This window comes from Lasioglossum baleicum, chromosome 12 (genome assembly GCF_051020765.1).
Source record: "Lasioglossum baleicum chromosome 12, iyLasBale1, whole genome shotgun sequence".
NCBI classification, from domain to species: domain Eukaryota; kingdom Metazoa; phylum Arthropoda; class Insecta; order Hymenoptera; family Halictidae; genus Lasioglossum; species Lasioglossum baleicum.
In genome coordinates this window covers 13,651,581-13,672,791 of record NC_134940.1, presented here as the reverse complement: position 1 = coordinate 13,672,791, position 21,211 = coordinate 13,651,581, and the positions used below count along the sequence as shown (strand labels likewise).

The 21,211-nt window shown below is 40.6% G+C and overlaps 4 protein-coding genes across 9 annotated transcripts; 2 read left to right on the top strand and 2 right to left on the bottom strand.

Moving 5' to 3' along the window:
• Mop (tyrosine-protein phosphatase non-receptor type protein myopic) lies at positions 1 to 7,778 on the top strand. Of its 3 annotated transcripts, none has more exons than XM_076435787.1 (15): positions 1 to 255; positions 480 to 682; positions 754 to 1,076; positions 1,178 to 1,290; positions 1,371 to 1,753; positions 1,826 to 2,173; positions 2,257 to 2,480; positions 2,539 to 2,774; positions 2,861 to 5,162; positions 5,230 to 5,765; positions 5,854 to 6,132; positions 6,416 to 6,600; positions 6,680 to 6,978; positions 7,059 to 7,205; positions 7,326 to 7,778. In XM_076435787.1, the coding sequence occupies exons 1-15, from the start codon at positions 169 to 171 to the stop codon at positions 7,451 to 7,453; spliced, it is 5,793 nt and encodes a 1,930-aa protein (XP_076291902.1). In that variant the 5' UTR covers positions 1 to 168; the 3' UTR covers positions 7,454 to 7,778. The 3 variants fall into 3 exon arrangements, with proteins under 3 accessions (XP_076291902.1, XP_076291901.1, XP_076291903.1); XM_076435786.1 differs by having other exon boundaries at positions 7,314 to 7,778; XM_076435788.1 differs by lacking the exons at positions 1 to 255; positions 480 to 682 and having other exon boundaries at positions 937 to 1,076; positions 1,161 to 1,290; positions 7,314 to 7,778.
• Positions 7,779 to 12,304, bottom strand: Stt3a (catalytic subunit 3A of the oligosaccharyltransferase complex). 3 transcript variants are annotated; one of them, XM_076435796.1, is made up of 12 exons: positions 12,156 to 12,304; positions 11,447 to 11,603; positions 11,214 to 11,381; positions 10,978 to 11,138; positions 10,511 to 10,900; positions 10,278 to 10,431; positions 9,930 to 10,168; positions 9,682 to 9,846; positions 9,390 to 9,578; positions 9,075 to 9,294; positions 8,800 to 8,988; positions 7,779 to 8,707 (listed from the first exon to the last, which is right to left on the bottom strand). In XM_076435796.1, the coding sequence occupies exons 2-12, from the start codon at positions 11,541 to 11,543 to the stop codon at positions 8,562 to 8,564; spliced, it is 2,118 nt and encodes a 705-aa protein (XP_076291911.1). In that variant the 5' UTR covers positions 11,544 to 11,603; positions 12,156 to 12,304; the 3' UTR covers positions 7,779 to 8,561. The 3 variants fall into 3 exon arrangements, with proteins under 3 accessions (XP_076291911.1, XP_076291909.1, XP_076291910.1); XM_076435794.1 differs by having other exon boundaries at positions 12,088 to 12,232; XM_076435795.1 differs by having other exon boundaries at positions 11,969 to 12,197.
• Positions 12,305 to 12,500: 196 nt separating this feature from the next.
• Positions 12,501 to 19,442, top strand: Nup205 (nuclear pore complex protein Nup205). Of its 2 annotated transcripts, none has more exons than XM_076435791.1 (7): positions 12,501 to 12,959; positions 13,105 to 13,268; positions 13,353 to 13,769; positions 13,837 to 14,128; positions 14,199 to 14,918; positions 15,045 to 18,977; positions 19,237 to 19,442. In XM_076435791.1, exons 1-7 carry the CDS (start codon positions 12,950 to 12,952, stop codon positions 19,440 to 19,442), a joined length of 5,742 nt encoding a protein of 1,913 aa, XP_076291906.1. In that variant the 5' UTR covers positions 12,501 to 12,949. The 2 variants fall into 2 exon arrangements, with proteins under 2 accessions (XP_076291906.1, XP_076291904.1); XM_076435789.1 differs by having other exon boundaries at positions 12,502 to 12,959; positions 15,036 to 18,977.
• Pig-c (phosphatidylinositol glycan anchor biosynthesis class C) lies at positions 19,315 to 21,207 on the bottom strand. The gene is made up of 2 exons (XM_076435800.1): positions 20,816 to 21,207; positions 19,315 to 20,721 (listed from the first exon to the last, which is right to left on the bottom strand). Exon 2 carries the CDS (start codon positions 20,675 to 20,677, stop codon positions 19,856 to 19,858), a length of 822 nt encoding a protein of 273 aa, XP_076291915.1. The 5' UTR covers positions 20,678 to 20,721; positions 20,816 to 21,207; the 3' UTR covers positions 19,315 to 19,855.
• Positions 21,208 to 21,211: the final 4 nt, after the last annotated feature.

Sequence of the window (21,211 nt, the reverse complement as noted above, 5' to 3'; positions counted from 1 at the left end):
ACACATGGAAATAGGTCCGAAGGCGGTACAATCACCCGTCAGAAATACGCGACAACGAGAACTATGTTTCGTGAACAAATCCTATTTCTGCGAGTTTGACAGATGAACAACTGTCAATTTTGAGAAAGCTAAACTAAAAAATAGGTATCGATTAGAAAAAATCTCACGATGGAGGCAGTACCAAGGTTGCCAATGATATCGTTTCAATTAAAAGTCAGCCCGGAAACAACTACGTTTGGACCAAAGTTGAAGCAGGTAAATACCAATACTTTACATTTTCAAAGTGTTACGATCTATTAGAGTGATCATTATACGAGCAGTTCGTTTTACTTTTTATTATGCACATCAGCGTAACGGTATCTCAAATTTTTGCGTACGACGCAATTGTGGAGTACCACATTAGCCTCATCAGCTCTAAATAGCTACGAAACTAAATAATGTAACGAGTATTTTTGTATTTTTTCTCTTATTTTTTTTAGTATATCCTTGATTTTTATAATGAGGACCCAGAATCCTATACGAACGAGATACACCAGTTGGAAAGTTTACGAGCAATGGCTATTAGACCGCCAGTCGATATGGCTGGCTGCTTATTATTGAAAAAGTATTATTGTCAGTTACATTTTCTGCAGAGTAGATTTCCCATGGGAAAAGATGGTGTAGCAGCGGTCACATTCACATGGTAAAAACTATGCCTTTAACAGGGAGGTACCTTTGCGATCGATAATTTTAATTTTCCATATATTTGTGCAGGAGAGATACGTACGCAAATATGGTCTGTTCGTTGGCAAATATTCGCTTTGAAATCATTTCAATATTGTACAATATCGGTTCGATGCACACTCAATTAGGTGCACGCACAGAGAGAATATCCGCGGATGGCATGAGAATGGCCTGTGCCCATTTTCAATGCGCGGCATGGGCATTCGAATATTTGAAGAACAGTTATCCACAGCCATCTGGCGTAGATTTGGCTCCAGAATTGATGACGTTCATGCATCAGCTTTGTCTGGCTCAGGCACAAGAATGCATATTGGAGAAGAGTATGCTTGATAATCGTAAACCTACGATCGTCGGTATGTATTAAACGATTGAAAAGTGCATAGATACGATCGTGTTCTGCGGCTTTAATTATCTGCTCTTGTGTATCATTCTACAAGATATATGTATCATGCAGCAAAAGTCGCGAGGCAAATAGTGGATTATTATACTCTGGCGCTAACCACGCTTAAACAAGGTGGAAGCGAGGATGGGACTATATCGGATACAGTTGGTACAAAAATATACAGGGTATGATACAATAATGGTTCTGTTTTAGAGTTCCGATTATCTGCATAAGATATGATAAGATTAAAAGCATGTTGTTTTAGAGCTGGAAACGATACGTCAAATTCAAAAAGGCCTACCACTTAGCGGTCACACATTTATATCAAGGACTAGCAGCGGAAGAACAGAGAAAAATGGGAGAGAGAGTGGCATTTTATAATGCCGCGTTAGCTTCGTTAAACGAAGCGCAATCAATTTATGCTCACGCGAAGACTGAAGAGAAAACACTTATAGAAGAAGCGCTTACATTTACTAATGACGTGGTAGAGGGGAAACGAAAAGCAGCTAAGAATGAAAACGAATTTATATACCATGAAGAGGTGCCTGAAAAGGAAACTCTGCCCACGGTAAAAGGTGCCTCGTTGGTTAAAGGAATATCGTTCTGTATAAACGATCCTGAAGTTTCGGGACCTGATATTTTTGCCAGGTATATGTCATGCTAACTACATCGCAAGAATCAATTTCTTTAATATTGTTTACGTTCGATCGTACGGTGCAGATTAGTGCCAATGAAAGTTCACGAAGCGAGTTCCTTATACTCGGAGGAAAAAGCAAAAATATTACGATCCATCGGTGGAAAAATCGAGGACAAAGATCAACACTTGAATAGCTACTTGGCATCTTTGAAATTGGAGCATATGAATTTATGGGATCCCGATGTTCAAACTTCGGAATGGGAACGTTTGCCCCTTCCCGACGAACTGGTTGAAAGATGCGCAGCGCTGAATGCAAAGCAGCACGTCATTCAGGAGCTAGTGGACGTAATGGGAAAATTATCCGACACCAGCCAAGACGTCGAGAAGATCTTGAAGGAAATCAATAAACTTCTTCTTGACGAAGAGACCAAGTTGGAGATCTATCATTTAGAAATTGATTTTGTACACTTCGACAGGAACCATCGGTTGTACTAATGTTTCATTGTTTTTACAGAGAAAAACAATATCAGGACGCAGTTGGAAAAAGACCTCCATCGATCGTTGCGACCGATTTAACCAGAGAAGCTAAGAAATACGAGGAAGCCCACAATAAAGCATCGGAGAGTAATCATGCTCTGCACAAAGCGATATCGATGCACGTGAAAAATTTAAAAATACTCGCCCAACCGCTGGCCGAACTTATGACGCACGTTCCATCACCGAGTGCATACCTTTCAGGTACTCGCTCGTTATAGTGTTTTTACGAACTCGTTCTCCAAACTTTTACTTTTTGTAGAACAAAACAACGAGAAGTCGCATACTGCTATCGAATTGGAACGAATGCACACGAAGGAATTGAAACACATTTTAAACAAAGTGGATGAAATGCGTCGACAGAGAAACGAATTTCATACAAAATTGCGCGACTCGATCGCACAGGACGATTTGACGCGACTATTGGTTACCGCTACATCCGATTCTGGACCTTTAGACCGTTTGTTTGCGGATCAGCTCAGCAAACATCAAAATTTGGTCGGTATTCGTTCCAGCGAATTCATCCGAATTCAAACGTTTCCATCGGAGATGGAATTTTATAGTTGTCCCGTTTGATGTTGCAGGTGTCGTTGATAGAGCAGAATCTTGTCGCGCAGGACAATATCCTGGCAGCTTTGACAGACGCGTACGCTCAAACCGCCAACGTGCGGAAAGGTGTCGAAGAAATATTGAAGCGTCGTGAGCACACTATATCGTCTTTGATCGCATCTTACGATGCTTACGAAGACTTGTTGGGTAAGGCCAACAAAGGTCTCGAATTTTATAGGAAACTAGAGATAAATGTTTCGAAGTTACTTCAACGAGTGAAAAGCACTTGCAAGGTACAGGAAGAGGAACGCGAGCACATTCTTGCTCAGGATAATAAAACCTCCCAAGAAAAAGTCGATACGATGACAACTACCGCATACGACCAAACCCGTGTTCGATCCGGCAGCGGCCTCAAGTTGAAAGATTATTTGAATAACAGACTAGAGAATGTTCAAAATCAATACTATAACGTGGGCAAAGGCCAAGCTAGACCATTTCAAGGAGACGCAACGATGAAAGCGTATCTGGACGACGCTATGGACAAAAACGCGATCCATTCCGCAGGGATTTCAGTGCCGGATACAGTGTCATCTGTACAGCCTATGCAACAGTATTATCCCACGTCGTATACAGATTACAAACCCAGTTTGCCATACGCCTACGATACGATTTCGTATAACGAAAACTCCACGGTAAACAACGCTTCGGGTCAAAACTATGTACAAACGAATAACACAGAAACCGTGAATGCTTATCCGCAGGTAGCCGCGACTGGTACAACAACGAGTATCTCGAACACTACTGCTCATTATCCGACCAATTGTTTCATGTCCAATGGACAGTATTCCACGGTATTGGATGGACAACAAAAATATCCTACCAATACTCAAATGCAGTATAATCATAATCTTCCTCCTAATACGATGCAATACGATAGTTATCAACCTTCAGTCAATTACAACACCGGATACAATTTTACGCAACAGTATCCTTCGACTGTCGTTGAAAAACCCGATGGCGCGGTTGATGCGAAACCTCGGAACCTACCGCCCCAAATGTCAACGGTATCGCAGACAGCTATACCAACGTCCAGCATAGCCAGCAAACCCATGAGCGTGCATCCGAACGTTTACATGGCCGCGGATCAACAACGACAACAATACGGAGCCGAGCCAGTTCCTCAGCAAACACACGTCTCCGAAGGATCTGCTCAAACTGTTATTAGAAACCAACAGGTGTTGCCAGCCGACGCCAGTTCCCAGATGCAGAATTACGCCCTACCGCAGATCAATCAAAACGAAGTTCCGTCTTCTCAAGATTACAGCAGCGGTACAGTATACTATAATCAATCGGATCTGCACTCCCAGCAGATGGCTGGATCTAGCGGAAGCGCACCAGCCAACATCGCTGCCTCTACGCCGTACATACCAACGCATTACACCAATACGAACATTCCGCAGTCCGTTAACTCGACCACGTCTTTGACAGTTGCAGCAAACGAGATGAACGCTACGAATTTACATAATACCACTGTTATGCAGTACCCAGGCCAAACCAAGTCATTTTATATGGATAAAACGTACTCGTATGGAACACAAGTGCCCGCCAACAACACCGCTTTAAGTTACCCCTGTACTTACCAAAGTATGGAGCAAAACACTGGTGCTTCGTACGCGCACACTATGATGCCCTCCGACACCTGTAGCACATACTCTTATTCGGGCTGTCCCAGTACCACAGAAATAATTCAGAGCCACGCGAAGACATCGAACATTCAGAATTATTCGCAGATGTACCAGTATCCACAGCAATCGCATTATTCTGGATACGGCGGCTATTCGCAAACTTATAATCAAGGGTATAATTATATGCAAGGAAATCAACAAGCAACGAATACGGCAACGGAGCCTTACAAAAACCAGATGGGATATATATACAATCCTACTAGTCAGTGTTACGAGTACGACTACAATTCGTCGATGAATCTTCAAAATAACAACCTGCAACCTGTTCAGGAACAACCACTACCGCAACAACAACAACAACAACCAACACCACCACAACAACAGCAACAACAACAACCAACACCACCACAACAACAGCAACAACAAAAACCAACACCACCGCCACCACCACCGACCGAGTTACAAACAACTGTTAAAAGTAGCAACGTTTACCTACCTCAAGAAAGCAATGCAACGTATACGAATGCTAGCAATAATTCATTGGTGAGTCAAACACCGTCTTCCCAGTATTCGGGACAGCAGCTATATCAATCTCAAAGTTCATCCGATATCTACTACACTACACAGTACGGTCTTCAAATGCAGAATCAAGGTAATTCGAAAAGTTTTTCATTGGAAAATCGAATCTTGGAAAATAATCTGCTGGTTTTGTGTTTCAGCATCCACCAGCAAAAGTGAAAACCACACCAATTATAATCAAACGTACATGCAAGCTGTTGACAATGGAACAAATACAACTACGAGCGCGAATCCCACAAAATCCACCACGAAATCATCGGAAAAGTCGAACGTGGATCTGTTGTCTGACCTGGACATCACCATAAATCACGCGCCCTTAGTACCGGAAATACGCCCCCTGAATAAAACTCAGACACAAGGGGAGCCTGCAGCAAGCACCGCCGATGACGGAGACAAAACGGAACAGGAAAAAGAAAACGAACAAGTAGATGTACAACAAGCTGGCGAAGCTTCTGCCAACGAGGACAAAGTGGAAAATGAAAATTTAAAAATAGTGTGGGATACATGGTACAACGATGTACAGCCGAAAAAAGATCCTCTAGGAGATCCAGCGGCTCTTCAGAAGTTCATTAGCGAAGTCGAGAAATATGAAAAATTTATAGATAGTCTGCTTGTTAAAACGTTAAGCGGGGCAACGAATCTTGATATTAAGTGGAGAGAGGTTCAAGAGTTCGAAGTAAGAGTTCCTAGCTATTCCATAAACAACTTTACCATCTACTCTGTCGTAACGTTGTTAAACGGTCAAATAATTTATTTTATTCTAGGAGAGGGAGAGCGGAAAGCAATCGTGTACAGTGGCACTGGCGCATTCCTCGGAGAACAGAGTGATGGACTGTATCCCTTACGACACAGCCAGGGTACAGATAGTGTCAACGGATACTCCAAGTTATATCAACGCCTCGCATGTAATAGAAATCACGCAATGGATACCAATGTCGTTCATCGTTACTCAAACACCATTGCCAGATAGAACACAAGCATTTTGGACGATGACGTGGGAGCAAGAATGCGAGATAATCGCATGTTTAGCTTCGGATGCACAGGTGACTAAATATGCCATATACCGTATGCCAGAGAGTTCCAACTTGTAGCTCGCGAGTCATACGCGGCACCTTCCCAATTTAGGTTCTTCCCCCACTCTTAAGGTAGAACGTCCCTGTTCCCGTGTCGCTATGCCGCCCACTAACTCTACGGCTGCACGTAGTAGTAGTGGGAAGAGGTTTGACTAATGGTGGGGATCTTGCGGTTCTCGGAGGAGAACAAGTTGGAACTCCCTGCCGTATGCCATAGAAAGAAAGATTTCAAGTACAATATTATTCTGTTCAGTTAAACAGTGAAATCTATTGGCCTATAGACGAAGAGGACATTTTGAACGTCGGCACGTTTAAGATTTCATTGAAAAAGAGGGTCAATCATGTTTCTTACATCCAGAGGGTTATGTCTATATATAATGTTAAGAAAAACTCGGAAAAGACGATCGTGCATATGCAATTTCTTACGTGGCCTTCCAAGTAAGATAAAAATTGGACGCGATGTTTGTTTGTATTATATTATATTATAGTTTGGATAATATCTTTGGCTTCTTTCCAGCGGCTTCCCCAGTAGTCCAGGAGTGTTACTTACATTTGCAACGGACGTGATGACAGAACAAGCATTACGACGCTGTTCAAAGCCCATAGTTGTTCATTGTATAGACGGAGGATCGTTGAGTAGCTTATTCTTGGTCGCAGCTGCAACAGTATGTCATATACGGGCTGGATGTGGAATAGTCGATGTACCTCTGGTATTTAAAGGTCTTCTCAAGTGCCGCAAACAAGTTGTAAATAAGGAATCATTGTTGTTTGCCTATCAACTGGTTTTGTACCATGCTCAAGACATTTTAATGAAACGTACGTGCGAGGGCTGCATTACTTTTTAACTCATATTCTTATGAATATGTCTATGTCTACTATTCTCTAAAATATTTTAGGTGGCATCTTATCATCCACTCGCTCAACGTTCGAAAACTTCGATGGATTTAAAGGGAACAAAGATAAAACCTCGAGAAAAATGCATCCCTCGGACGATTTCCTTCAAAGTCTCTGCATTAACGCTCAACGATCAGATATCGAACAAGGTTCGGCTGCAATGTTTATAGCTTATTATAGTATAGCATACTATACGATGGAATATCGCTTACACAGAATCACAGATAACGATATATTGTATAGAATAATATTGTTAGTCACTGTTTCAGGTCAACAAAAAGCTTCACCAAACAATGGTATAGGATCCACGAGTTCGACATCCATCCAAGAGAAAGGTAAAGAACCAACGATAGATCCTTTGAATCAGTTGGACCCTTTGTGGTCTATTAGAAGATAATCGATTATAATTGGAGAAGTAGAGTTTTATTATGCATCGAGTAATAAATCTATTATTTAAATAGATGTTTCCATTCCTATATTTCTTAAATTAATGATATTAGTAAGGTACCGAGGCAAATGTATAAACAACATAATTCATTTTAATTTTAATATTATATGAGCGAATAATTAAACTCCTGAAAAAGAAAACGAAAAAGAACAAAAAAACATACACGCATACCTACACTGTCCATTCGTTTCTTAATCCCAAAAGATCGAGGATTTCAATGCAATTTGTTAAATACAAGTATGTATATCGAATAAAACATACGCACTGAAACAAATACTGTCTTGTTCACATTTATTTTCACGTTCACCAGGAGTCGCACATGTTTGTACACATTCAGAAAATGAAAGTTGACATTAATTACACTTTCAAGCAATGCATGTACGAACATGCCTTTGCGCAACATATGGATGGTGAGATCGTATAGTACATGATACCTATATATTTATGTATGTTGTATGCACCACCAATGATCTAAAAACAATTGGTATTTCTTCCCCTTTTCTTCATATAATGTTGCAGCATCGAAGCTTACGATATACGATAACGTTTCGATTACAAAAACCAATTCTCTTTTTAGTACAAATTTATTTCCTACCTAAGCTACCATTATCTTATGAGTTGAATTTTCATATCGTTAAACCTCGAGAATTGGAAAGAGAATAATAAGCAGACTCTGTGTATACATTATGAAATTAGAAAAAGTAACTTATGTAGATACTTATGTATGTAATGTATGTATACGTATTTGAATACGAAACAATTATGAAGATCGATACTAATAAATTCGTACAAAATATATGCTTCTCTAAGAAATGAAAACCTGGATTATTTCCAAGACTGAATTACTATATTTATCAAACTAATGCTTACGACGAGGCCTGATATACTTTTTTCTCATGGTTTCGATTATATCGATGCTCATGGAAACACGCGACTCTGTATTTAGTTTTAGTGCCCCACATCCATACCTCAAACAATTGTAAACCTTATAAGCGAGCAAGATTATGACACGGTTTACAAAGTGATGCCTACTTCGGTGTTACTATTCCCTGTGCTTTTAATTTCCTCTATTCCTCAAATCTTTCACCTTATATATTCGCACCAGCCAATGCTCTGTCGTGTAAGCTTCTTCCAACATATCCAGCTCGAAGTCTTTATTACCAATCTCCATGTTTCTAACTCTGTCGTACCCCGAAGGTTTCCCTGTTCGATAGAATTTCAACATTAGAGCGTTTCAATGTTTTTTCCATTCAGTTTGAAAATCGTAATACGATTTACACGATTGGAAGACTCACCTCCTTCCGTGTAAATTTGACCGAATCTGTAGTAACACATTTTGTACATGAGACAATTGAGCAAAATCGGAGAACCTTCCTTGTCGACTCTAAACTCTCCTGCAGAATTATAGTAATCCCATTCCGTTATAGATTTGCCTTTTTCAGTGCTTCCACCGATACGAACCATCCATAGGAACTTGTTTATATCTATGGAACAAGACGATATAACTTATTGCCTTGCAAACGTTTGAACGTTAATTAAATTGGTTTAGTGCTTGCGATATTATACGTACCATCGGATGAGTATCCTGCAAGTCCTCCAAAAATTACAAGAACATAATTCACGTCTAATTCTCTCATTATCTCGTAAGCTTTCTCCTCGGAACTCGCCATTGCTTGACCGACTCGTGATATGTGAGTATTGTTCCATGTATTATTGTCCACTAAAATTGTTCGGTTCGCCATTGCTGTAATTTGGTATCCATAATCCCACCAAGACATTACTTTGGCATTCTAAGTTTAAAGAAATATTTGTTATAATATATATTCGCGTGTTTCAACAGACGCATATTCAATTATTTCAAACTATTCAAAATCTAGTGAATTACTTCTGGCGTGTTCATGCGTAACCAATAATATGCTTCTCTAAAATCATCGAAAATCATTCGTCCACCGTCTGGAGACCGCGCTGACAACACAATACTAGGTGAACTGTAAGCTTCTGCCGTAACCCATGTACAGTGGGTAGTGTACGAAAAGAATAGAATACACATGATCGTTATAAAAAGCGATGCGATCTGAAAATTAATAGTTAGCGGACGTAACATATGTGTATATCTGTTGCACCTATAATATACATATTATAACGATAGAACATTAATGATAGATTGATTCAATTACATCGCTTCTCAGTATGTAGTTGCTTTCAAACTTTTTCGACTTCTTATCAGTAACCTTTGTACCATTTAGTTGCTTCATGTAAGTAACGAGTAAAGAAGATGCTCCGATCCCACCCAAGATACACATCACAGGAGCAAGAACTAACATTAAACGGACCATCACACCCTGCACATTTAAAAAGGTATTATTGTTTGAATACAACTGGCATCAGTTGGAATAGAATATACCTTAAACTAAGTTATACTCACTGCGAAGTATAAACTAGTAACTCCATATAAAATAAGGAAAATGTTGGAATCTGTTAACTTTGAGAAGCAGAAATACAATCCTGATGGAAATAGAAATACCAATATCTGTAGATCAAAGTAAAAAGAACTCCAAGACGTCGGCTGATGTTCGGAAACCGAAGCGATTATTGGTATATGATTCTTTGCATAGGATGGATCCAAAAGGGAATAAAAACGTCCAGTCCACGGAGATATTTTTCCTTAAAAAGGTCGAAAACTTCTAATACTGGTATACACCATGCACGATTTAAGAAATCTCAGCTTTGAATAATGCGTATAATATATTATATATACAAATACGATAAATACCTGTAATGGTTAAAATAATCCCCAAAACAAACGAAATACTAACTGTGGAGATAACGAGACCACGGAAAAGTACTTCAAAGTCATCTTGAGACATTTTACTACGCAAATAGTCAACTAAAGCATGAATTTGACAAAGTCCAAAAACTCCTAATGCCTATAAAAAGAGATAAGCATAATTTTCACGAAGCCGAACAATCGATATGTATATGCGTATACAAATATATGTCACTTACAAGCATATGTTCAGAACTTTGTACAGGTTGAAAACCAACAAACGATATTTGCATGGACAGTATCGTTCCTATGCAGTACAGAATACTGTACGCGACGTATATCCTGTGCGAAAATCTACCAGTCACCATTAGGGTCAACACGTGTAAAGGAATAAGATTAATTAAGAACACGTAGCCACCCCAGGAAGACACCATGTAAAAATATGCAAGAGCAGCACAAGCCGACCAACAAATTGCTCCTGTTTTCACTGCTTTGATCCACATGTAATATGTAAACAGCATACAAAAAATAGCTATACCCTCGTTATCGTAAGAACCTGCCACGGATCGTGATATATAGCCAGGAACTATTGCTATCATAGCTGCAGCAAATAATCCTGACGCGGAATCCTTAAACCAAGATAAGATAACACTTTTCCATTGGACATTACGAATTTGAATATTCTACACATCGAAAGAAAATTTACCTTCAGCTCTTTGGTAAGCAAGTAAGTTATGATTGTTGTTAAACTAGAAAATAATGGAGCAAGGAAAACGCAAATAGTACGTATATCTAAGGTAATATTCAGTAGCCATAGAATACGGTATAATGCAGCTGATGTTATCATTAAGCCTGGATATATCGTTCCTGTAAGATAATAAGAATCAATAGTGATTTCCTTACTTGTTTAAACAAAGTAACTCTGTGCATTAAATTATGTACCTCCGATTATCCTTCCAAGAGGATACCAAACACGATCGTCGAACCAATTATGGAAACTATAAAATCCATTTTCAGCTAAATACTTTGTCGTACGATAGTTGAAGTATGGATCAAATTCGTGGATAACACTCTCAAATCTTAGAACCGAGAATAATCTTGTTGCAAATGCTATAACAGATTGTTTGATGTAATCATATCGTATAGAATGTTACATACAGATTCAGAATACTTACATAAAATCGCAGCGAGAGATAACACAGTTAATTTTAAAAGAGTTTCCTGCTTTTGAGCGGACATAAGTAAACCCTTTGTCTTTGTTAATGCACCCATGTTTATTAGGCTTACAGATAGAACTTCTTAACTAATCACACGCTTCGTTTACAATTTGACCTGCACAAAAGAAAAATATATAAGTCATTTGTTTCATTATATTTTACAAATCCTTATCTTCTCTAAACCGAGATAATTGTCTCGTAGGCGGAAATCGAACAACGGAAAAGCGCGAAAGGTGTTTTCTATGTAAATAATGTGTAATTGCAATTCATGAAAATTTAAAATGTATTGCATATGGCATTTGTCATAGTACATTAGGTTATGATTCCTTCGAAACGTAAACAAGCGGAAGAAGACAATCCACGTTTGTCGACGAGAAAATGAATAAATGTAGCGATAAACATGCCATTTAAATAGTACACAGCGGTTGCATGGCCAATAAACATATAACGAGCATGTCGTCTATTTATCTCAAAACTGACCACGTATACAAAATTACCGGCCGGTGACATGCGTGTATTTTGATTCACGTGTTTTCACGTTCCGCATCGTACGTTAATGTAGTTTTCCGGCAATTAGATAGACCGTGATCTCAACTTACGAGTTTAGAAATTCACAACAATACAAGAAAAGTAAGAAAATAACAATATCATTTAAACGATTACTAACTCAGACACATTGCGACACGAATGGACACGAAAGAAAAAGGCATGGATTCAAAGCTGTTTCTAGTTATGCCACCTTGCATAACTGCCGAAACCGAGCAACAGCGCGTCTTCTGACGTCGAATTCCAGAATTAAATACATTTCTGTATCTGTCTGTATCTTAGGGTCCATTCCGATTCACGCATGATGCGCATACACTGTATAGTGTAGTATAGGAGTCTCTATGCATACACTATAGACCCTAAATGTTTACTAAATGTTATTAGACCCTTACAATTAGACCCTAGAGCATCGCGTCTCATCAGTCGATAGTCTATGGTTATCTACGTCCTAAGCCGACCTAAGCAGTCCTAAGTTTGTGGGGAATGTAGTGGAGAACTATTACTGGTAGGAAAGTACCGGCAGAGTTCAGAAGTTTATATATTATATATTATATGTACATATATATACATATTAAATTTGAATACAACACACACATGTTATACAGTCACATTTCAAAATCAAGTAATAACAAATCTTGCGAAACTATTGAGGTGACCAAAGTACCCCATTTTAGCCCAACTTTGTACTTTACTGACGCTAAAATCGTCGCGCATGCGCCAAAAAAGCGCGCCATATCTCGTAATTTCATCACTTGCCGCCAGAGGACCGTTGAACCAGTCCGGGGAAAGTGGGGGCAAGAGAAAGAGAACCGGTGTTTGTATTATGTTGCACGATATTTGTTTAATCACATTACGTTTAAATCAGTTTGCGAGCATTTCGTGACTTACTAGTAACGTTCCCACGATTAAAATAAGATGTCCGAAGGTAATTCTTTATTTATATAAATACTTACGCACAGAATATCGATTGAAAAATCTAACCCTTTTAACATGCCGCATAGCCCGATGCATTTCTATCGTTTTTACCGAATTTTCAATTTGAATTGTAATCGATGATGAACGTGTTGCAGAGAAAATATCAACGGCAGATATGTGGACTCCGTACAAGGAATTACAGAGTCTCGTAGAACGATACATCACGTCTTCTTCGACCAATCATGATCTTCAATATCATGAATTTACAGAAGCTCTACGAAATCATAGGCAGAATTTTCTTACGCTCTTGAAGAATCCTGTACGCAAGTATACTATATACACCATATATACAATATAAACACGAGCGTTTCTGTTACACATTTTATATTTTGTCTGGTTGTAGCCTCAGAATGCAAACAATCGGGAAGAAATAAAGAAAGGAGCAACAGAAGGAATCACACTTCCCGACTTGGGATTTCAGTTGTTGCCAAAAGAGCTGGTGGATGAAACTCTGATTATATCAGACATGTATAATCTTAACGAACTGGCCGCCTTAGACCTTCTATGCACGGCGCAGTTACAAATGCCTGACCATCCTGGTTTACCTCGAGGATTAACAGCAATTTTATTGTACTACGATGGAAAGAAAGCTCTTACATCTACTCTGAGAATGCTTGTTCAAGCTAGAATGGGTCACAGTTGGAAAATCGATGCGCCCATAGCCCTCTTGAGACATATCACAGAATATACGGACAAATTGGGGAAGGACAACTTGTTGCAGGGAATTTTATCCTTGTTGAAACAAATGGATCCTGTAAAGGTGGCTATCCCAAATTTTCCATATTCGTTCTTTCTCTAATCTGAAACTCGTATTATATACTTGACAGGAACAAGAGTTATTGGAAAAAAATCGTGCATTAGGAGGATCGAAACATCGCTACATGGTTATGAAGCTTTACAACGATTCCAGGCAAGACTTGGCCGATATTTTGTATTTGTGGTCTGCTCAATCCTCACTGCCAAATGAAATTTTACTCGGCTTGTTGTCATTATTACAAACAAGACCCATAGAATCGGAAGCACGCGCAGATGGACTAGATAAAGTTACTCTCGCCCTTATAATGAGCGTGTTGAATGCAATCAATTTCAGTTCGTTACATAGCCGCGAAAACGGCGAAGGTACGATAAACAATTTGCAATTTAGTATCGTATTTATAGATTTGAATTTTTAGATATGCGTTTGTTTCAGAACTAATGAATTCGATGCCGTTGATCTCGGATAGAATTGCGCGCGAAGAATTCAGCGAGAAATTACTATCTACGACTATTACTTGGGAAAGCGCTGGACTTCGAGGAATGATACAATTTGCTTTCGCTGTTGCCTTAACAACGATTAAAACTGTAATCAATTCACAGCCATTGAACATTACGAATGAAGACGAGAAACTATTGGAAGCAGCTTTATCTAACAAATGTTTCCACTTTATGGCTGAAGTATTGTTCAAGAACAAGAGTATATACTCAGAAGAATTCTATATTCGTTATTTTCATACTCTTTTATCTGATTTTATATTACTGATGCCTTTAAAAGTGAAAGATTTACGAAGTCGAGCGGACGAATCAATGCGCTTGATACAAGCCTATCAACAAGAGGGTATCGAGCCGCCATTAAACTTGGACAATCACTTTGAATATTTGATGCTAATAGTGGGGGAGTTGTACAAAGAGGACCCCCTAAAATTAGATTTGGTGATGGATTATTGGTGTCATCATTCCGACTCGACGCACGTATCCGCGTCTATATACATGAATCGTTTCCCATCCAGACAAGTTGCGCTATTCAAATTCGTACGGCTGGCAGGTGAAATACTGCCAGCCGGTCTATTCGTACCTTATCTTAAAATGATAGCGTCTCTCGCATCTTCGTCGCAAGCTGCAAGACAAGTGTTCAACTTTCTTAAACCAAATGGTAATCAATTGTTTTTGTCGCAGCGCGAAAGTGTTCACTGTTCACTGTTTACAGTTTACAGTTTACAGTTTAAACAGTACTCTGGCAGAACTCTAATGAAAATAACGTTCTTCTTAGGGACTTCAGGATCGACAACGATTTCATGGGATCACTTTTTCAAATCGTTGAGCCAGTATTACATCAACCTCCGAAAAGAATTGCCTCCTAGTCAGGACACCGTTTACCGGCAAAGAAATCATCCAAAGGGTATCACCCCGGACGAAGTAAAAGGACTCGAAGCGGTACTCATGGTAGTTCAAGTAATCGCGAAGAACGATGAAATGTCCAGAATAGCGATATGCGATCATCCAGGGTGGAAAGTGATACCATCTTTGATCGGTTTGGTCAGTTGTAGCATATCAATTCCGTTAAAAGGAGTGCTGATAAGGACTCTAGCCGCGTTAGCAAAATCACCAGAAAGCTCGTCGACCGTGTGGCAAAGTTTAGAAGCCGCGCAAATACTATCAACGATACCAACCATCAGTAGCTATCAACCGCGGGGGGTTCAGACCGAGTTGGAGGAGATTGAGTCGAAGAAAGACGAGTATCCGTTGACACGAGCGATGCTGGAACTTCTGGATGTCCTGACCGATTTCCCGATACCACGTTTGCTGGGAATGGGTCATCGAAATCCCGGTTTCGATCCATATCTGCATTTCATCATAAACACCATTTTCCTCAAGTTTCATACGAGATCGTATAAAAATTTGGCAGAGAAGTGGGAGGTGGCCGAAGGCTGCCTGAAAATTTTCTCGAAGCTCATCAAACAGTATGAGCCGACCGTGGAGGATTTCATCGGGTGTAAGGTGGAGCTGCAAAGCGGTGAGACCACGGTGGTCAACTCTGCTCCGGGATACCACATTATGACTCAGTTGCACTCGAAATCGGAACTCCTTCACGTCATGTTGTACATCCTGAATAAAGGTTGCTCCAACTTTGATTTATACGAAGGTTTCCCGGGCAAGAAGAATCTCGAGAACGGTAGTTTGTACTGTCTAGAAATATTGGAGAGAGGACTGAAAACGCAGCACAGCTACATGGCACAACTGTCAGCCGCAAAATCGATACACAAACTCCTAACCGGTTTGTCTAGGTTGCTTCTAGAGGTGGACCCACAATCGAAAAAACCCGACTACATGATAAACGTCGCAAAATACGTCTCGTACAGCTCGTGGCTACCGCAACACGCATTCTACGCCGTCGGCGTGATTCTCGAGGTGACAAACGAACCAGGAGCCGACTCCGAACTGCTGTCGACGTTCACGGCGACTCCTGCCTTGGCTACCAACATCAGGCACGGGTTCGTCGAATGTTTGGACACAGACATCGCTCTGGATGATGATATCGAGTCGAGCGAGAAACAATATACCGGTAACTGTAAAGAGAGAATCCTGCTTTTGCTGATGCAGAGTATTACACGGCCAACACCGAACCTCTCTCACTATCTGCTAGCGTTCAAAATTACGAAGGATATTCGAAAAACATTGCTGCTGCAACCGGGTTTCTTAGGGTTTCCACGAACCTGCTTGCACTCGATATTGGGAATTTTAGAGCAGTCCCTCGAACGCGGCCGCGACAAGATCACGGAAGCTTGTTACTGCTTTCTGCATACGCTGGCCGCGAACAGCAAGACCTCCGTTTCGGTACTGAGATTTCTTCGTATCAGCGCGAATCAGGATTTCGTGCAGAGACATCTCTCCAAGCTGCCTTTCGAGGGCCAGAACACCGCAACCGAGCTCGGTTGTATGTCGTGGCTGCTGAAACTAGCCGCGATCGAGCTACGAGTCGCTGGCGGTAGATTACAAACTTCTCGAGTTCAACGTCTGATGGGAGACTTGGGCCAAGAGAAAGGGCAAATAGTACCATTGCAGAAGCTTTTGATGGATCTGCTGCACTACATCGAGTTTCAGCTTCAGCTGGAAGCCCCGTTGTCCTTGGATTTCTTCGATCCATCCCAAATAGAGATGGTGCTGGGCCGCTGCAGCGTTCCGGTTGCCCTGATCGGTGGTCCGCGCCTCGTAGACATAAAAAAATTACATTCCTTGATCACGGAGGAGCTGGCAGTAACACAAAGCAGCGCGACTGCGACTCAACGGAATCTCATGCAACAGGAGGTGCAGAAGATCTTAACCCACGCTTTCAAGAGAAACCAGACGAAACTGCTGTCGTACGCCACCGTCAAGTTCGTCGAAGGCTGGTGCCAGACCACCGAGATACTGTTCTGCGTCGCGACCAATCAACAGCTACCAACGCAGCAGAAGCAAAATCTCTTGCTGAATCTGTCTCATGATCTATTGCAAAAAATGACTTCTTGCGAGGCGCTCAGCGAGATCAAGACCCTGGTGTCCGGAACGGTGTTGATGTTGCTGGTCAATTTGCGGAACAGCTTCATGACAGAGACGGATACCAACGAGTCGTTCCCGTCTTCGCCGTCGAACACAACGATGATGAAAATAATTCTGAACCATATATTGCAGTGGATACTGAACGCGGGCGCCTCCTCGCAGAAAGTGATCACACATCTGTACGCGGCTCTCTTGAATTTCCTCTGCGTGGTAGGCTTGGAGAAGTCGGAGAGCACCAATATCATAGACACGATGTACGTTAGTCAGCTGGACAGCACGGTGAACAGGGTGATGCCGGTGCAGGAGCGTTCCCACCGATACGCGACGATACAGGTGATAAACAGCTTCGGGAACAAACTGATGGACATTCTGTGCCACAATTGTTCCGGCGGCCACGATGTTTGCAAGATGCTGGCGCTCTCCTGTCTCGACAAAATCTTAGAGCTCGACTACGACAACGCTTGGATACTCTATCTGACCAGCAGGGGATATCTGAAGCACATGATAGACAGCCTTCTCGAATCCGATAATATGTTACGGTGTATGTTACAGCCGGAGCCGCAAACATTGCGACCACTCTACCTGTACGAGGCGAAAATGGCAGCGTTCTGTAGAATGGCCTCCACCAGACTCGGCGCCGAGAGCATTCTCGAAAACAAGATTCTCTCGTGCATGTCGAGCATGGTTGTTTTCGATCATCATCCCGACGTTCATATCGGATTCGAAGGGGACGACTATTCGTTCATACCCTCGATCGGCCAACGGTACCAACAAATCCTCTTGCCGGCTTTGTATCTCTGCGACGCTCTCCTCACCACTCTCGGAACTGAGAACCAATCGTGCGCCATACAAGTGTGCGGGTTCCTTCAAAATCATCGGGACGTCATCGAGATGGTTCTGCGAAACGCGTTCCCCAAAGCGAATCCTCTTTTCTTGAAGGAGATCGCCTGCCTCACCGGCGTCATATCCAGATCTGCCAACATCGACATGTACAAATTGGTCGATGAAGAATTGGCCAAGTCGGATTTCGACGATCGGAAATTGGAAGACACCACCGGCATGAGAGAACTCCGCGCTCATCTCTATCGATTGCAAAGACTGATGCTCTCTCTGTTGTGTAAATTTCAGTTGCAACCGGCGCCCGTTCGTTTTAACCACGAAGAAACCGACGCGAATCAACAGCACATGTCCTGCGTGCAGATCGTCGCAAACATTATGCTGTACACGCGCAATCAAATGCAGCACTCCAGAATGGATCAGAAGATACGGAACGTGTTGTTCGAACCGCATCTGGCTGCAAAATCAGGAAGCAGGGAGGACAAGATCAAAGACCTTGGTGGGGTACACCTGGGGACGATCATCGATCAACTTGTTTCCGTTACTAATTTGTTGCACTCCGAACTACCGCATATCGATGCTCTTATAAAAAAGGTCGCCATGGTAGGAGAAATGAGTACCACCGAACTAAAAGAGTACACGTCCGAAGAAGAAGAAGCCGAACTAGGCGTGAGGAACCATCGGGTCATAGTCGAACAACGATTAAATCGCTGGATCAAAGAAAAGCGACAAACTATCAAATACTGTTCCATGATCATAGAACACGCTTTGTACATACTCTGGAGTCACCTGGACTTTTATATGATTCAAGTGATATCCCGACACAGTCGAATGCAAGGTAAACAGCTTTGTGCTTTTAATGCTCGCAGAAAGCGAATCTTGAATGGCGATGCTGAGTTGTTTCTACGCTCTACTTGTTGGAGGCTGTGCAGCCTCGTTCTACACATTTCACAGCATACATACTGAATATACAGTATACAGGAAAATCGGCCAACATACGGGACCTAGAAACGACTCGCACTGCTTACCGGTCCAGGGTTACCGCTCTCGGATACTTATCGGTAGTCGTTTTCTAACTTTTCTTGACTTATTTCCAGTGTCGTCGGGAGGTATAGACGAGGACATGGTCGCGTGGAAAGGATCGTCGGAGACATTAGTGGAACTAAAACACGGTCTCGTTTCTACTTTTACGGACAGTTTTATTACGCAACTGTTAGACACACACAGCGAGTACACGACGATAGATCACAATTTCGTCGATGTGCTCGTGAGAAGGATCAAGAGATTATTACAATTTTCATAAGCTCGCATTCACGCATAGCGATTCGAATGTACAAGAACATATTTTTTGTGTATGATCTTCGATCGTTCGGATCGTTCGTTTCTGTATCTGCGAGATACTTTGTCGTCATGTACATATGTACATACTTTTTTATCAACTGTAGTTCACGAATTGCAGTTGAATAGTTAGAGTAATATTTGTTGGTAAGATATATGTATATATCTGTACATAGGAATACTAACATCTTTAATATTTTTATTGGAATATTTTTCTAATAATATATCCAAATATTCTTCCATAGTTTCGTTCTGTGGCTACAGTAATCGTGCCGTCTATTAATAAATTAAATGTTAACGTTTTCCATGAAGTTGTACCGTTCGACTGTACATCGTGTAATGTATTTACTACGATCGACTCGTAATATTTCCAAGTTGCTAAGAAGTAATAACAGCTTCGTCCCAAGGACCATAAATATTGTCTTTATACCTCTGGCATTGTACATACCAATAAGGACATACGAAATGTAGGAATACTATGGATACGATAAAAACATAAGAGATCGTTTGTGAAATAAATAAAAGAAAATATAAAGTACTAAAAGTTAAACAGCTTGAAATAAGTATTTTGTTGCTTATTTTATACATAAGATATGGTAATAGTACAAAACATTGCACAGCAACCGTAAGAAGCGAAAACGCATGAGACGGAGATGCCAATCTAGAAGCTAACATCAACGAACCAAATATGGAAGACGTTATTGATAAAGAGTCGGACAAAGAAATCTGCAGAGAACCGTACTTGCTAAATATCAAATGTGTTAAGAACATCAATATTGCCATAACATAGATTGTATCCGTACTAATAGTTTCAGTTAATGTCTTCAAAACAGGCGACAAAATGTAACCAAATGTAAGGAAAATTAATACTGTCCTAATGTCTTTGGTCAACTTGGTCAAAGTGTTCGGTTCTTTTAAACAATATACAAGATAACCGAATATTGTCAGAATTACACTCGATAAAAATATCATGTCGGGCATGGCCCACTCCCTGTTCAACCAGACAAATATAATGACAAAGAGTACTACAATATTTAATTGAATGCATATAGTAGCTCCAAACGTGATCGCTTCTATCAATGTTATATTATTTGGCTTAATATTTTTACGTAACTGCTTCAAAAATGATCTATCCGTATAATTGTCTGGCAATCCATAATTTTCGTACAATTTTTTCTGCCATTTTATCTTCAACGTCATTTTCCAATTTACAAATCAAATTTCATTCACGTTTCTTATACACGCTGAAAACAGAATCGACAACTTTCAGTTTGAAACGAATCACAAAACATACGGAGTTCTTGTACATGTATATTTAAACAACACAATCAGACAAACCTTGATCCTTATCCGAGGTATTTAAACAATTAGAAAACATTTTCAAACAAATTTCGTTTGGAATTATAGGCTATGAGACTACGGAATAAACAAACAACTATTTATACCTTCTTCCTTCTTATTTGAAAATGAGCCTGATGCATTAAGCTTAGTTTGCACTCAATTTTAGAATCGCATTCTAAAATTGTTTCAAATTAGTGAAATTCTTCGGTGATCTTTCTGAACGCTCAACCATTTGGTTTCTATTTGAAATCTACTATTTATGTATAGGTATGTATTTGTAGGCTTATTTTACAATTTCAAAATCGTCCTCTATGGTGTAACAAGTGTAACTCTATATATATATATTATATGTATCTCTACTAAAGTCACACTTCACACGCACACGCGGCTGAC